General features: G+C 49.9%; 1 protein-coding gene across 1 annotated transcript in view; it reads right to left on the reverse strand.

The window, feature by feature from the left end:
- The window catches only part of TNR (tenascin R), a 334378-nt gene that overhangs the window by 61583 nt on the left and 254831 nt on the right, over positions 1-17964 (reverse strand). The window contains exons 3-4 of the mRNA XM_006767025.2: positions 5321-5884; positions 2460-2936 (exon numbers count right to left, since the gene is read on the reverse strand). Coding sequence (XP_006767088.1) covers positions 2460-2936; positions 5321-5822 — 979 coding nt within the window. The 5' untranslated portion in view covers positions 5823-5884. The remainder of the gene's footprint in view (positions 1-2459; positions 2937-5320; positions 5885-17964) is intronic.

The following is a 17964-nucleotide window of genomic DNA, read 5'->3' on the forward strand; positions in this document are numbered from 1 at the left end:
TAAAGAGTGCTAGAAGGTGGTCGGTGACCAGGGTTCTCATTCTCGCCCTGCCATCCATTAGCTGTCTGGCCCTGCAAGAATCTCTGTCTCTCTGAACTGCTGCTTTTTACATCTGGGGAATGAGGAGCCCAGAGCAGCTTCTTTCTGAGGCCTGTTTTATGTGCTCCTATTCATGAATGTACTGTGCCATGTCTTCACGCGGCCAGAGAACAGGCAGGATGGTTGTGATTTCGCCCCATGGCCCACTACAAGCAAAGACCAAGGCTGGGAGTCTAGTACGGTGCCCTCGCCAAGTCTCAATTGCATTCAGCCTCTAGCAGCTTGGGGCCTCAGAATGAAACCCACACAGCAGGCAGGCGGGCTTCCTGCACCCTGGCAGAGTGGGAAGAGTGACCTGCGAGGATGTTGGTTTTGTGGTTCTCCATGTTTTCACCTCCTCGTGCCTGTGGGCGAAGGCGGCAGTGACGCTGTAGTGTGTGCGCCTGGCCAGAGATGACCAACAGAGAATAACCACCCCCTCTCCCGCATGAGCCAGCAAAGCAGCACTTTAGACAATGCCCTTCATGGTCTCTGGCAGAGACCCGGGCGTTTGGTTTAAAAGGCATCGAGAGCAGTCCCTTCTACAGCAAACGATGGCTCGGGTTGCTATAGAAACAGGTGGAGATGATGTAACTGTCCCTCCTCACATGCGTTGGGAACCTGTGAAGTAGTTTATCTGGGCCTTCAGAAATGATCCTCCAACAGCCAGAGGGGACGTGTTGGAGGTCACATGGGCTCAGGGTTTGGACTCCACCCAGTTGAGCAGGAGCTATACTAACAGCTGTGGTGCCTTCCCTGAATGGCTGGGAGGGCTCCAGTTCGGTTTGGACCCTGGATCAGATTTAAGATTCTGTCTGCAAGGGGACCTGTCCCTGTAGAACATGACAGGTATGTACAGTCCAACACAGAGCCATTCCATTCAGAAGCACATGGACTAGAGGGTAGCCATACGGAGCAGTGGCCCCAGATGATCTTTCAAATCCTCCGATGGGGCCCAGGGAGCCTCACCCTGTGGGTGGGAATCGGGACCACGTGTCAGCCTCCCTTCCCCAGCAACCACCTAGTGATTTCAGATCTAGAAACAGTGAGGCTTCACTTCTGCTTAAATTATCTTTCATAACAGTTGGTAGAACTCAGTATACTTTTAAAAAGATATTTCAATTCAGAAAATAAACCAGGAAGCTAAATGAAATTATTGAATATGGAAAAAAGTGAAGGAACATGAAAATATTTTTCCTAAGGAGTACATTATTATTTGCTCATTCGTCGGTTTTTTTGTTTGTTTTTGTTGTTGTTGTTAGTGCCAATGAACTTTGATAGAATTTAAGTTGAAGTCACAGTGCAGGAGCCTGGTGTGGCTGGCCTGCTCTCTCGGGGGAGTCACTGAGGACGCTGAAGAAGTAAAGGCTTCCAGCATTCCCCCCGTAAACTGACATCAGAGGGCTGATTGGAAAATTCCCAGAATCACCCCATCAGGAGGGTTAAAAATGTTTGTTTGTTATTTTTTTAAATTGCATTTTAAATCCCCCTCATGGGCACTCCAGCCCACTGTTACAAATTGAAGTGTAGATGAAATGGATCAAGGTCAATCCCTTAATCTGTGCTATTTAGACACACACATTTAGTCAGCAGATGAGCAATAATAGTGAGATGATAAAAATAATCTGATTTTAGGCAAAAAAGTCATCTCCAGTGAGATGCTGGTATTCTTCCCACCGCAGGATTTCCTTCCTGGTTTTAGGACACCTCTGTACAGTGTCCGTGCTGTAGACCCCAGATGGGCTTGGTTCCAATTTGCTGCATGTCACCTGGAACAGCGCGAGTCACGGCCTTCTAACATTCTGCCCTGATTGTCAGAACGTGAGCTGCTGCTTGATGCCTTGGCTGCTTTATTCCTGTTTGCATTTCATTCCTTACCTACAAATACTTCTTTTTCCATGTGGACACTAGACCATTTCATAAACTAACACTGAGTAATATAGGCTCCAAAATCACAGGCTAACCCCCATCTCAAGTGGTGGTTGAGACCTGTTCTGGGACATGGCGGCGAGCAAGGGGGGTATTCTGGACGCCCTCTGAGTCAGAGCGGCCTTGCCCAAGGTGGTCCCCTGGCCCGTCTCTCCCCTTCCCTCCACTCAAGGACAGTGGGAAGCTGTCACTGTTGCTGTTGCCTTTGTTCAGTCTGAGCATAAGATCCAACTTTCAGCATGAACCTGACCTTTTCAGGTTTCCCCTTCCTCCCCTTAAGTCTGCCCCATCCACTGTGATTGACAAAGAAACCAGCTCCCTTGGAAAGCAAGCGAGCACAACCCAATGGGGAATTATTTTGCCTAAAATCCACCTTCCTTCCCATCTCTCTTCCCCTCTCCAGTGAGTCTGCTGGGCCACCCATGCCAACGCCCAGGAGTGCCTCTTCCTACCTGCTGAGCAGTCGGGGCCCTGGTAGCCCTCTTCGCAGAAGCAGAGTCCCTCCTGGCAGTGTCCTCGCCCGCTGCAGGCATTCAGACAGTGCCGCTGGCCACAGTCCTCGCCCACATAGCCCTCCTGGCACACACAGGTACCATTGGCACAGCTCCCCTTCCCGGAGCAGTCCCCGGGGCACCTCAGCTCACTGCAGTCCTCGCCAGTGTAGGGCTCCTCACAGACACACTCCCCGTCCACACAGAGCCCCCGGGAGCTGCAGTCGGTGTGGCACCGGAGTTCGGAGCAGTCCTCGCCACTGTATTCGCTGTCACAAATGCACTGGCCATCCACGCACACGCCCCGGCTGGAGCAGCCCAGCGGGCAGGAGGGCTCTGAGCAGTTCTTGCCAAACCAACCTTCATTGCAGATGCAGCCGCAGGACTCGAGGCTGAAGTTGCCGTGGCCACTGCAGTGAGGGAGGTAGTCCAGTTGTCCTAGAAAGGTCAAGGGGAAGGTCAAAGGGGGGCAGTGACACCCCCTGAAAATGGTGCCTGGGGCGGGGTGGGCCGAGACCTCTTCTCCCTCTCTGATCAATGTATGTCACTGAGAGTTCATTTCAACCCATCTAATCAATTTCATAAATATATTCCCCAGTGGGTTGTCTGTGCCTAGCATGGCGCAGGGATAAGGATGAGTGAGATCTGGTCCCTGTACATCAGGAGCTCAGTTTTGAGGTGTCTCAGCTTCCATTCCCCAGGAAGGGGCCTTAGATGAAGATTCAAGTGAAAGTGACTTATTACAAAGTGGTCCCCAAAAATCTGGTTGGGGAAAGGAGAAGTTTGGGGAGGGAAGGAGCCCCAGCCAGGTACATTGTGGGCCAAGCCCAGGGAAGGTAACTGGGGGTTAGTCTTGCAAGATGCTCGGGTCACAGTGGTTACCCCTCATCATGGGTTAAGGGCTGTCCCTGGGGGTGTAAAGGCTCAGGCTCCTCCATTCTCTCTCTGGGCAAGCCAAGGAGGGTCCCACAGCCCAAGGACAGCCCCTGACAAAGATGCCCAGGTGCTTCAGGGACTGAAGGGGTTCCCGGGGCATGTAGGCTGAGCACTGGGCTTGCTATGCTGGGCAAGGTCGTATGTGCCACGGACTTGCCCTACTCCCTCTGCTTCCTGCCCTCACACTCACTCTCCTCATGCATCAGCCCTTGGCTCCACGGTCAGTTCAAAGGCCTCCCTCAACCTCAGTCTCCTGCAGTCACTATTTGCTATCATCCTTTTAGGATTCTGTGCGCATCTCTGTCCTAGCCCTTACCACGCTAGAAGCACGGTGGCTAATCTATCTGGCTAACATGAATCACACAAACTTATTAAACAAACACAAGCCCAGCACCGGCGTGGCATCCTTCTCTGCACTTGGCCTTGGGGATCTGAAGTGCAGTAAGTTATATCCTGTTTAATCCTGTCACTTCAGTCACCCTCACGGCCTGAACGGATAGCACACTGACAATGCTGCACACAGGCTCGCTTGTAGATTTCCCCACTTCTGCCAGGGAGCCTGGTGGGAGGCGGGGGAAAAGCCACTCAGAAAGCCGCCCAGCGTCCTAGGCAGCAAAGAGCCCATATTCATGGACACCTATGATTTCCCCGTGTTCTGGCTCCATGGATAACCGACCTAACAGTTCTCACTGAGGGATGGGAGACTGGGCAACTGGACTTTCTTCTCTTCTCCAGACTGTTTTATTTACGGTTTTGGTTGGGGAGAGGAGGAGGTGAGAAAACCATGGCACCCCACTACTCAAAAACTGCCCACACTCACATCCGTGTGGCTCAAGACACGTGGGCCATACGGGCCACTCCTGCCTTCATCCCTGCCAGAGCCTGGAGATATGAGACATGAAAGCTGGAACCCAAGCTTGTGAGACAGATTCCTGCTCTCACCAAAGGATGAAGGGCAGGGTGGCAGGACTCTATGGGGCCTTTGGGTGAGAGGAGATGTGCACACAAGGCAGCTGCTGCTCAGGCAGGTCAGCGGGCAATAGCTCATGCTCCTGTGGGCTCATGAGGAGCCAGGCTTTCACCTGAGTGGATGCTTGTATCTTAATGCTCCTTGCCGTTCTGCTCTATCCCCATTTGTCGACAGGGAACAAAAGGCACAGGTCATGAGACTTGCTTAAGGATTAAGCTAGTAAATAGCTAAGTCCAGATTTGAACTCAGGGAGTCAGACTCTGAAAACCTAATGACCTATCAGAGAGGCACCGACAGTAACTCCTAAGTGTTACTTGAAGGGAGTGAGTGAGGCTGGAGTTACCTTTCCTGGACATTCAGCCTTTGGAAGGGGTGCAGAATAAGCAATATGTGTGTGTGTGTGCATGTGTGTGTGTGTGAGCAGGTGTGTGCACACGTGCATGCTGGTGGAGGGGGCAGGGGCCAAAACTTCCATCCTGCTGGAGAAGACAGGGATGGGTCCTGGGAGACCTTGATGACTATCATTTACTCAGATGGGAGAAAGGCTGCGACTGAGTGAACATGCGCCTGCATTCTCTAGTCCCTCAGGTTAACACGGGGAGATATCAATTCAACAGCCTGTAAAAACCCAAGATGAATGAAGACAGACATCAAACTCCCTGCTCACTGCTGTGCTGAACGGATGTGCCATTCCCTGACTCATCCCCCCAGAAGCAAGTAATGTCTTTCACACGGACTAGGCGAGCGAGCGTGTGGGTGTGGAGGATGCGGGTGTCAGTCCTCCGGGAGGACTGTGTGCAGATCTCAGAGACGCTTTATCACAGAGCTACAGACTGGGGCTCATTTCCTTCCACGTAAAGAGGGGCCGATTCCCCTCCTCTTCCCACCCGAAGCCCCTGCAGGGGCCCAGCCCTACCTGTGGCTGCACTTTCTTGGCAGCAGCTGCTGCCGCACTGGTCCCGAAGCACCGACACCTCCCTCTCCAGCATCTCGATGCGGCTCAGCAGCTCCCGCAGCACCTGGGCCGAGCTGGCGGCGCACGGGCAGGCCTTTTTGGGGAGGTTGATCCTGTGGGTGACGGTGACCTGGCTCTCCGGGTCGGAGGTCTGGCCCAGATACTCAGCCGGTGCCTCGTCTTCCGCACTCACCTCCTGCTCGGCCGAGGCCTCCAGCCCCGAGGAGCAGAGGCTGTCCAGGGGCACGTTGATGTTGTACACGTGGTTGAAGACCACGGGCGGCTCTTTGTCGGATGTGTTGTAGCTGGCAACGCCTCCCTCCTCCTCCACCGCCGGTCTCTGGCCCCTCTCCGTGGGGACCTCCAGCTGACACTCTGTGGGCTTGAGCATGGAGCCCAGAAGAATCAGGTTGACGCCAAGGAGCATGTTCTTCAGGACCACAGTTTCCCCATCGGCCCCCATCCTCCGTGCAGAGCTCTGGGTTCAAGACCAGCCTGCAGCTCACAGCATAGAGTTGTCGGAATCTGCAAGAGAAACAGAACTGAAGTTACCTCTGAGACCTGCGCTGGGTGCCATACTGTGCAGAGTCCTGCAAAGCCCAAGGACAGGCGGCCGAAGACATTCAAGGGGAGGGAGGCTGGGAAGGAACAGGAACTACCAGGGTATAAAAGCCCAGAGCTTTGTCCCCTCAAGTGGACGCTGCTTCCAAAGATTATCTGCAACACAGGAGACCGGCCCCCATGCTGGCAAGTGGTTCCAGCAAAGAGGGCCTGCGAGGCAGGGGCCCGGGCTCTGTGGAGAGTCTCTTTCTCCAAAGAAAATTCAGTGCTTCTTTCCACTTCTGGGTGAGAATTAGGATGAAGGCACCGTGGAGCCTCAGGTGCACCCTCGCATTTTCACAGATAGTTATTATGAAGGACACCCACCAGCCTCTTCAAAATAACTTATTAACTCTTCCAAGCTCATCCCTTCAATACAAGTCGACTTGAGAATAACCAGCCAGGCAGATAATATAGTTCCCGGTAATTGTGGCTGTTAATAATCCTTGGGTACCCGTGTGATTATCTGGGACCGTGCGGGCTGCACATGCCTCTAATCTTCTCATTAGCACAGTCCCAGCGCTCCGTGATCGGGGCTCCTTTCTTCCGAGGTCCTGCTTAAATTGCTAAACTAATAAATTAGCTCCTCTGCTGGTTACCCAGTCACAAAGAACCACACAGAACAATATATTTACTGTCATGCAAATCAGGTTTAGGGAAATTATATTGCTTTTTTATTCCCCACATAGAGGAGAAAAGAGGCCCAACAAAGTTGGGTTTCTAAAGGTGGCTTTAAAGCTACTAAGAAGATTAAGGTCTAAGGGCTGATGAAGGAAGAGTAACTGAGTCCACGGATGAGGCAGCAAATGGAACATGTACTGAATGTGGACTGTGCACCTCACACCTGACCTACTTGGCCCTCAGAACATCCCTATGTGGGAGCATTAGGGTTATTCCCATCTTAGGATGGAGGAAATTCTGCCCAGAGATGTCGAGATTGGAGATCAAAGGTTAAGAGCTGGCTCTGGAGTCAGACTGCCTGGGTGCATACCCCACTCCTTTGCTTTGCTTTCTACCTGTGAGTGGTAGATCATGTAGCTCTTCATGCCTCAGTTTCCCGACCTGTAAGGTGGGGATCATAAGAGGATCCTCCTTATGGGATTGTAGTGATGATCGAGTTAGTACCCGTAGAATACTTAGCTAGTACCTGGCATTCAGTGAAATGCATAGATGTGAGTTGTGGACAGGCAGAATAACTGTTTAGTTCTTGCCCTATCTGGATCAGATATGGCCTGGTCACCACTGTCAGGACCTTGGCTCTCACTGTGGATGCATGGTCACTGGTCACAAATACCTCCACACACCACATGTTTATTATGATCTCATCCCAGCTCTTGAGCAGCTGTCAGTCTCACGGAGGAGATGGAAACACAAGTAGGATAATGACAGTGTAATGTGCTCATGACCTTGACCAACAAGCAGGAGGGTGGAACAGCAGGAAATCTACTCAGGGGATGGGTGACCACCAGTGCCGTGGGCCCAGTGTTCCTGGGCCTGGCTTCCAGGCACACGGAAGGACTATATTGTCTAGGACTATATTTTCAGGTCTCCTGCTGGTTGGGTGAGGCCATGCCACTAGCACTGGCCAATGAGTTGTGAGGGGAAGTGAGGAGTGTCACCTCTGGGCCGGGGCATTATTGCCGATGGGTGACGCTCCGAAGCTTTATCCCTGCCATGGGGGAGTGTTCCAGATGCTGGCTGCGTTCTCAGTCTGGGTCCCGGAGCTACTACAACCGACCGAGAGCCCCTGCTGCGCCACAGTAGGTGGCAGTGTGTGAGAGAGAAGGAATCCTCTGGTTTCTGAAGCACAGGTTTCGTTTTTGGTGTTTCCCACAGCATAACGTAGTCTACCAGGAGATATGTAATATCGAACTGGATTTTAATAGATTACTCTTTAGATCGAGAAGATAGGGTTCATTATACACAAAAGAAATTGCATGTGATAACCTCTGATATGTGCTAGAACATAAGATGACATAACATAGCAACTAACATGGCTTGTTCAATGAATGCAAGTATTTGAAGGGATGTTAAATGCTAAGGGATTTGACGTTTCTATGACAAAAGGTTCAAGGGAGGTAGTTTCCATCGAATAAGGGGAATCTATGGGAAAACATATTTTTGGCTACTTATAAAGAATAGTTTTTCTAATCGTCAGAGCCTACTGGATTGTCATGATAGGCAGTGAGTTCCCGTCACTGGAGGTATCCAAGTACAAGCAGCTAGACTACTACTTGAGAATGCTGAAGATGGCCTTTCAAGCACCACATGAGAGACTGGACTAATAAGAATGTTAGGTCTTCTCCTGGATACTTTTCGAGTTCATGCATTTGAGGAGTGTGCCCAGTGTAATACTGTGTTCAAGGGCCGCCATAACCAATGACCACAAACTGGGTAGCTTAAAACTACACAGCTTTCTCACATAGGGATGGTTCTGGGCACTAGAAGTTCAAAGCCGAGATGTCATCAGGGTTAGTTCCTGAACCTTCCTAATGCCTCGACCCTTTAATGCAGTTCTTCATGTTGTGGTGACCCCCAATTTCATTGTTACAAATTGAACATAATTAAAGCATAGTGATTAATCACAAAAACAATATGTAATTCTATATGTGTTTTCCGATGGTCTTAGGTGACCCCTGTGAAAGGGTTGTTCGACCCCCAAAGGGGTCGCGACCCACAGGTTGAGAACCGCTGCTCTAGGCCCTCCTGGGCTCAGAGATGCATCACTCCCACCTGTGCCTTCATTTCCACATGGCCCTTCCCTGTGTCTCCGTGTCATCACGTGGCCATCTTCTTTCAAGGACACCAGTCATACTAGATTAGGGACCCATCACTCAGTATGACTTCATCGTAACTAATCACATCTGCATGACCCTATTTCCAAATAAAGTACTTTCTGAGGTGCTGGGGGTTAGACCGTCAGCAAATCTTCTTTGTGGGATATGATTCAATCCATAACAAACGCCATTGGGCATTTTCACCAGACACTGAGCTAAGCATTTCCCTTATAATTTCATTCAAGCCTGACAACCAACTTATAAGAGAGAGAGGGGTGATATTCAGGAGTCAAGAGAGTAACTGGTGTGGCTCCGGCAACACCCAATCGGCAGAGGCATCAACCAATCAGATTGGCTGTAAACAACCAGCTGGGCTCCGTGATGATATCACTATGATGGTAGCTCCTCTTTTAATTTCCATTGTTTGAGATGAAGAAAAAACTTCAGGAAAAAACAAGGTATTTGACCAAGACTGGCAGCTACTGAAGCAGAGGAGCCAAGACCGAGGCTGGTGCAGCTGCGTGTAGCCTGTGCTCTTCACTGCTGTTTCTCCGCCGCCTTAATTAGTGGCCACATGCCATTCTCATGAAAAGACTTACAAATCAACACGCTCACAAATCAACACTCTCCTTTCTTAGGATCAGACTTAGGACTTCCTGACAGTGATGACTTTTAGCTTAATGCTTTCTCTGCCAATCCTGTCTCCCACCTCCTGGCGGGAAGGCTGGTCTGATGGTGCCCGGCCTCCTGTGTCCTGGGAATCAAAAGCAGTTCTACACCAGCAAACCTTGATCCTCGAGGAGTTGGGAGACGTTCTTTAAATGTGCCCTTCCCCACCGAGCCAGCAGTTACAGAAAACTGGGGCTGGCACCAGCAGCCTCCGCTTCATTCACTTTTCTGAGCTCCCTCTGGTGTGTTCCCACCAGGCCGTCAACAGCCATTGTTAATCACACCACAGACTCTCTGCCTCTCTCCTGTGTCTCCACATTTTGTTTAGGTTGCTTTTCTGCACAGACAGAGCAGGTGGGATGAATGGGATGAGGGGCCTCATTTTCCTCACTACTTCTGACGCCTGCTGAAGGTGGAATGAAACCAAAGGTTATTAATGCCCATGATAAACGTGCCCTTGGTTCTGCCGAGCTCATGTCACTTAGTAATTGTTTCGAAGTGAATTTTCTTTCTTGTGTCCCTGGCTTCCTCCCCTGCCTCCGCCTCCTGTTCCTTGTGTGGCTAAGGATGCTCACTGCTCTGCAGGCCTTTCTGTGGCACTTTTCAGCAATGCTGAGGGCCTGGTCTAATCCCATGGCTTACTCTAGTGCTGCATTTGCTACACTGTCTCCTTTAGAGGGGCCCCACCTGCTCTGAGACCCATGACCTGGCTTTGGTGTGAGGGGGTGTCTGCATCTCTAAGCTAAATGCAAATCTGTCACCAAAAACCACTTGGGAGGCTGGAGGGGACCAGCAGAGCTGCCTCCTCTCCTCTCACTGTCTTCCCGTCTCTCAGATGCATCACCGGACCACAGCTAGGAAGACTCCAGGCCTAGAAGCAAGATGGGCCAGTCAGAGATGGTGGGAGGAGGGGAAAGGAAGGAAAAACAGGAAAGGTAGAGGGGGGAAATGGGAGAGCGCCAGGCTGGCGAGGGGAGCAGCTGAGAGTTCTATAGGTAGAGTGAGAAAATATAACCCTGAGGGACAGATAATGTACGCGGCTTCAATGATACACTAACCGTGGTGAGCGAGACCGATAGCTATTGACCCCACAAACGCGAGTGCAAGGGAGGTGCAGTAATTCGATAGATCAATACTCAAGAAATCCTAGTGGTGCCATTGACTCATTTCCAGCGCTCCAGCTTCCTTATCAATATAACTACTGTGGCGGCAATGGGGTGTCTTTGAGGAATTTGTAAGAGGCAGGCAGATGGCAGGATGGTCCTGGGGACTGGGGTGGTGCCCGGTTTCTGAAGGTGCCGTCCCTCTGGGAGGTCACCACAGCCCGGCTGAAGCTCCTGCCCCAGCTAATGTGGCTCCTCAGTGGCTTTATTTTGCTTTTTCCCTCCACTGCCCTCCCCCGGCTTCATGTTCTCTCACTGAGGTGCTACTGTTCTAGAAATACATCCTGCAGACATATGTTCCCAGATCGGAGGAGAAGGGCAAGGAGAGCTGGTCTCAAGAAGGTAGGTGTGTGTGGGGGGGTTGGGGCCGGGGGGGAGAGGCAGGCCATAAGTCACTCACGGGAAGCTATGCCTTTGTAATTTTTTTCTTTCTTTTTTTTCTCCTAGACTAGAGTCAGAGAGGGGCTAGCAGAGGGACCTCAGAAACAAAAAGGAGGAGAAAAAAAGAGTGTGTAGGTTGTTAGGCAGGTTGGGCGCAGCAAGCTCTTGCGGGGGCAGGGGGGGTGGTGGCCAGTGTTGGGGATTTCTTGCTTCTGCCAACCTTAGCACCCACTCTGTCCCTAATGTGATTTATATAACAGAACTATATCTGTGAAAAAACGAGTCCTTTTTTTTTTTTTTAGGTAAAAATAGTTCCCTTCCCTGCCGTTGGGATGCTCTGTCACTTGGAGAAAGAGAGTAATTATGAAAGACGAGGGTGTAATGGGATTACTGCGGCCCCATTGTGTCAGCGGAGGCAGCGGGCTGCTGGGAGGACGCGGGCCGCTCTCTCCATCAGCACCGGGCCTTTATTGGGCCTGTCAGGTTTCTGAAAAGAACCCGAGGGCAGAAAACTCCCTGCAGACTGGACTGCATGGCTGGCCTGGAGCTGTCAGTGGCCTGCGGTGGTGTGGGAGGACGGCCGCCCCCTGATGCGCCCCATCGGATCTGCAGGGAGGGCCTTCGGTGCAGAACCGGTGGAGCGCATTCAAGTACTCAGCCCAGGATGTCTGTGGCTTTGCGGAGTGGATTAGAGAAACCACAGGGCTGTGACTCCATCAAGTGTGCTCTGTGAGAACTCTAATTGTCCTGATCTCAGGACAATTCCTCCTTGACCCAGGGAATACCACCAAGGGAGGGACACTGTCATGCCTGGGAGTGAGCATGAGGTCAGCCAGGTTTGGATTCCCACTTTGCAATACAACTGGCGAGGCTGGCAGCTTTGCCCACTGGGGGAAACCATTTCCTGTTGGGCAGCGAGTCTGATGGTCTGCCTTCCAGGTTGCCCCAGGATTTCTGGTCAACAGAGATCCCATTTAGGTGAGAATTTATCCACTTTTTATAGACACCCCCCGCCCCCAGAGAATTCTTAACACATGTAGAGCATTTGAGAATATATAATTTAAAAATATATACCATTGAATGCTGAGAACCACCAATGGATTATTCCCATTTTACAGATGAGGCTCAATGCATGGGAGTGATTTGCCCAGTTGCACATAGTAAGTTAGAGCCATGCTGACTCCTGAGTCATATTTCCAGACTCAGTTCTGTTGCGGGCGCCACAGCCTCCCTTCAGCAGCGGTTTCCATCCTTTGGAAGTAGACAGGATATAAATAATGAAATCCTAATTAGTCTCCACCATTTTGGTCAAGAATTCTTCTAAGAGTCTGACTTTTGCCGTCATTGATGTCTGGTTTTTTTTTTTTTGTCTGTGTTTCCTGAGCTGGAGGAACAGCACATCCCCATTTGCTGTTCATTTATTCTCGAAGCATCACCATATTACTCTTCATCTTTCTCTTCTTTACATTTAATAAAATGGCAAAGAAAATTCCCTGGGATGAAAGATGGCCAATCAGACTATAGCCTGGATCAATGGCTCTTATCTCCTGCCCGAGATACTCCTTAGAACAGATGGAGAAATTAGTTCAGAATATAAAATGTGTTCTCTGCCCTCCTGGGCCCTATCATCTGGTTGAGAAGACTAGAGTCCTGCACATAGAAGCAAAGTTTGAGAAAGCAAGGCAGTCCATTTTTATTATTAAACCGAAGATCACCCAATTTAAGTTTAAGAGGCCCTCCTAGCTGTGAACGGAGATGAGGGTTGAGAAGTGACCGAAGAGGCTCCTGAAGAGGGAGGGACCCAGGCCAGATGGAGGGGTGGTATTGGAAAGGTGGATGGAGTCGTGGGGTACAGGTGGGGAGAGCAGGCAAAGGGCACAGCCTGAGCAGAGTTAGCTGGAACCCCAAGGACAAGTGCGAGGAAGTTCTGACTCTGAAGGGACCATCTTCCGTCTTTGCAGAGGCTTAACATCAATGAAAACTAGATTATGAAAATAACGCCTGCCAGGTGTGTGCCTGTGAGGCAAGGGAGGTGCTCAGGTATTAGCAGTGCTCCTAGGGCTTGATGTCCGTGGACCAGTGGGGGCCTGGAGGACAACTTGGGGCCATCCTATATATAAAGGTGGGCTCAGAACATCTAATTAATTATCTTGTAAATGTAGAAATTGCTGGATTTCTAGGGCATTGAAACCCTTTAGAAACAAACAAATCTTAGGACTAGTCACTTGTAAAAATTATACTCACCCACATTCAGAACACCAGATAACTCATCTGCTCTAAAAATACCTAATGACAGATTCAAATATCAAATTCACGCTGTTTTCAATTATATGACATAACTCTATTGGAGTTGATCCTTCCAGCAGGAAAGGAATAATTGCTTTCTTATTGGCTATCCATTAATTTCTTCAGATGGCTCGTATGTTGGAGGTGACAGCTTATGAACGCTCGGCTCTAAAGGAGCTCTAAGGGAGTCATCGACTTCATTGTGTGAATTATGACTTTTAGAGCATAAAATAGCACTGCCCTGGCCCAGAGACTACACACGGGTGAATTATATTTCTAGCACCTGAAACAGCATAATTATTTTATAACTGAAATCTGAGGAACCTCTGAGAGCACTGGGGTATAGAGCACAACTTGTTTAATTAAATCCAGTTCCATACTGATTGCATGCCAGAGACTGGGCTAGATCTCATGGAGAACTCTCAGGTAGCTCCCGGTGTCACCTGGAGGAAGGTAATTGCGTAACTAGAATTAATAGCCGACTGTGATGAGTGCCCTATCAGAGGTGTGGGGAAAGTCTCGGAGCCCAGCAGATGGAAGCATTTCTACCAGAAGACTCTTTAGAGAAAGCTCAATGGGAAAGGTGGCCTTTGCCTGGGTCGTGGAGAATCAGGAAGACTGTGAAAGGAGAGGAAGGGAACGGCAGCAGAAGTGAGTGAGGAGCAAAGTGGAAAATCATGCCCAAGGAAGAGCCCAGCTCCTGGGTGGTGGCCTGGTGGGGGCAGGGGGTGTGTGTCTGTGTGTTCAGAGATGGAAGGTGCTAAGATGTCTGAGAGCCTTGACTGGCATCTCCAGAAACAGGCCCTGGATCCCATGGGCGTGTTACGCCACCAGTGTTTTGTAAGCAGAGTATGACATCATGATTAAGAAACCCTTCGGCATCTGTGGTTGCAACTGGCCCCAAAGATGAATTCTAATCTGAGAAACGTAAACGTTTGTTTTGCTTGTCATTTATCTTATTTTGCAGTGATGCGGTTGCTAAGGCCCAGATTCATCTTCCTCATGACTTCAGAGAGTGATTTTTCCAGGGCACATAATTCCTTAAATTCCTTCCCTCTCTCTGTCTTGACAAAATGCATTTTGCTCTCCATTAAGTTATACAGTATCATCTTTGTTCATTATTGTTTAAAGGGGGCTCCAGTGAGATTCAAATGTGGTTTTATTAACTGCTGCATCCAGAAGATATATTGTAAAATATTGGACCTTTAAATGTTTTCAATCTGAATAAAGACAAGAACTGACTATCTAGCTACAAGCAGCTGCCTTTCTGATAAATTAAGAATACAGGCTCTCAGTGTAGCCGTTCCTGAGGCTTTGGGAAGCTGAGCGTGCTATGAGGGTCCTCAAAGTCCCGGTATGGTTCCTAGGGGGTACGAATCAGCCCACAGGAGGATGCAGAATGCCTCGGTGGGCTAGGGTTTATACCTGAAATCCCTGTATGCGGTGCCTGGTCTCTGATGGAAGTTCTCCCCCAGCATAATCTCCTTCCTCTCCAGCCTCGCCTCTCTGCACACACACTCCTGGAGTTCTTCCTTCTGCCCCAGTTCCTTCTCCTCCCGGATCTCTATCCCCAGAGGCTCTCTTACCCTGGAGCTTACCAATTAACCATGTGGAGCCCAGCAGGGGAGCTGTAGCTCAGCCTGCAGGCCAGTGAGTCCTGGCTTCCTCCTGAGAGCCTGGGCGCTGGCGGTGTCCCCAGTGGAACGACAATGCTTCCCTCAAGGTGACCTTCTCTGCCTGACTCTCCAGGTCCCAGTAACCTCTCTGCCACTCCCCTCACCTCCTCTGGGTGTGGGGATAAGAGCTCTGCTGGCTGGGCCCAGTGTGCTCACTGATTGGCTGTGACTGTCCAAGGCTGGTCCCTGTAGTTAGGGAATTAGCTTCCTGGGAAGGGCCGTTTCCCCAGGCCTTTCTCCTATCTCCAAGTCTGCTTAAATCTCCCCTGTCCCCTGTCCCTCATTCCCTCAGCAGTCAAATGCCAAAGTAACACAAGATACAGTATTGGCAATAAATTAACACCTTCTGAAAACCTATTTGGAAACAGGTGGGCCTTAAACCATAAATAACAGTGACATTTTCATTTTAACAGCAGCCTTCAACTAACCTAACGGTGGACATGGTTCAGTGCGACTTCACGTGGAGCCGGGAGGAAGATTCATGGCCGTAGAGGATTCAGCAGTTTTTCTCCCGCATTGATCTTTCTACCTTTCCCCTTTTGAAAAGCACTAAAATGAGGCGGAGTGACAGACTCTTGACATTTGCAGACTTATTACAGTTTTCGGGGTGCTTTTCTGAACACAGCCTTGGTTGAGCCTTCTCCAGATTTTGTAAAGTATGGAAGGCGGGTTTGTTACCCCACTCTTTAGATGAGTAAACTGAGGCTCATTCTTGCAAATACCAAGCCATAAAGTTTCAGCCTTCTACTTTTTTCACTCCATAGTCACTTACAGGTGCTCTTAAGAGTGAGGTAGAGGGGGCTCACCACCCTGACTCTGAGCTGCAGGGCTGGTGGGGGTGGGGTGTGGCAGCCGAGGGGGAAGAAGGTGGATGGAGGAGCCTAAACTGGACAGGGCAGAGGAGACTTTCTGCTTTTCTCCATGGAATTACTCAACAACCATCCTACTGGAGGGTTGGAGGAAGACACCCTGAGACTATCAGCTTTCTCTAGCAGCCACTCAAAATGGAATCCTTTCTTTGGAGTTTGGGAGAGGAAAACGTAACCCTTTGATCCTAGTTTGTTATCAAGCAGGGAACTCATTGTAAAAACATCCCTTGGCTGAGAAGACACCAGTGGCTTCTTGGGAAGCCCAAGGAGAGGAACATCTCTGAGAAATTGTCATGCCTTTTTCCTCAGGGGCTGCTTTGGAAGGCAATTATGAGGTAGTCAGCATGTTCTGCTACGATGGTGGAATATTCCACCTTCATTAGCCTAGACCAGTGGTCGGCAAACTGCGGCTTGCAAGCCACATGCGGCTCTTTGGCCCCTTGAGTGTGGCTCTTCCTAAGCCTTAGGAGTACCCTAATTAAGTGAATAACAATGTACCTACCTATATAGTTTAAGTTTAAAAAATTTGGCTCTCAAAAGAAATTTCAATCGTTGTACTGTTGATATTTGGCTCTGTTGACTAATGAGTTTGCTGACCACTCTAGACCCATGAATGTGTCCAGAATGATTCAAATGTCTGATCTGCAAGCAGGGTCCACAGTATTAAATCAACGACGATTAGGTATTGGCTTTCTCCAAAATAACACGATCTCTGGGCTTTCCCTAGAAGACTGAAGAGGTGGGATGGTGGCGGGTTTGTCCAAACCAACTGCGTTTAATTAGGAAGGGAAATCCCACCACTCTCAGCGAAGCCGGTCAGACAGAGCCACCCAGCCTAGGGTGTATGCTGTCTGGCCACCGCAATGCACAGGCAGTATTGCACCAGGCAGGCCAGGACCCACACACACGCATTCCAGACACACACCAGCACTCTGCTAAAGGCTTTACACATTAACTTACTTAATCCTCACGGCAACCAAATAAGCTGCTATGATCCTCCCCATTTTACAGACGGGGAAATTACGCCACAGAGAGGTTAAGTGACTTGTCTAAAATCACAGAGGAAGGCCAGGATTCAGACTTCAGCAGCCTGGCCCCAAAGTTTTTTTTAAATGCCAAGGGATCTGAAGCTTCATTGGAGAAGGAATTTGTGACACTCAGCTCCCTCTCTGAGCTCAAGTAGAACTTGTTACTACACTTATCAGTGACATTATCTACAGAGGTGCCCCCTCCAGTGGAAGGTCCCTGGAGTGCAGGTCTGTGGTCCATCATAGAGCACAGGTTATGAAGTCTATTCGGTTCTCTCTACATACATGCACACATGTATGCATGCATGTGCCAACCTGCCCTACCTTATCAGGTGTCTGCATAGTCACATTTCTGAAATGTTCCTCTCTGCAGCTGCCTAGGAGGACGGCTGCAGGGTGTGTGTGCAATGACCCCATGAGGGGACTGGGACACACTGACCTGCTGGCCATCAGCACACTGTGTTGCTGGGGAATGAATGTTCTGCCTACCCCTTCCAGGCTCCCTCACTGAGAGTGTCAGGACTCTAAGTCCCTCCTCACTTTTCCTTTGATTACTGCTGCTGTCACACTGTTTCTTATTATTGACCTTGGTACTGTCGTTCACATCTCCCAACTGTCTTCCCCTGCCATCTTCACTGAAAAGCTGGTTTCTGTGTTTACTCGGACCCTGTCAGCCTCTCATGGATTCACTTGATTCTTCTCCGAAATGAAAGATGCTCTGTGGTCTTCTTTGCCCTTGGGCTTGATGGAGGTCGTTGGCTGTGTGAGGGTCACAGATGGTTCCCTCCAGGGGCCACCTCAGGGAAATGTTGGTGGGGTCGGGCACCTGCCTTGAGTTTCCTGTCACTTTCATTTCCTGGTTCTATGAGCTGGAACAAGTCAGGTGACTGCTCTCTCAGTGTGCTTATCTGGGAAATGGGAATTATTGGTTGTGAGAAGCAAGTCTCTGTGGAAATACTGCATAAATTATGAAGCAGCATGTACTCGATTGGAAAGTATTGGCTGGTTAACATGAAGAGTAAAGCAGCACATGGTCTCCACCTCTGCACAGGTCAGAGGTCTGTTATGGGAACCCTTCCTCCTCCACCTTCCCTCAGCCTGATATTTAGAGCAGCAAAGCAGGATTAGAGCCACCGCTGGGCACTAAGTTGCATTC

This window comes from Myotis davidii, unplaced genomic scaffold, assembly GCF_000327345.1.
Source record: "Myotis davidii unplaced genomic scaffold, ASM32734v1 scaffold580, whole genome shotgun sequence".
NCBI lineage: Eukaryota > Metazoa > Chordata > Mammalia > Chiroptera > Vespertilionidae > Myotis > Myotis davidii.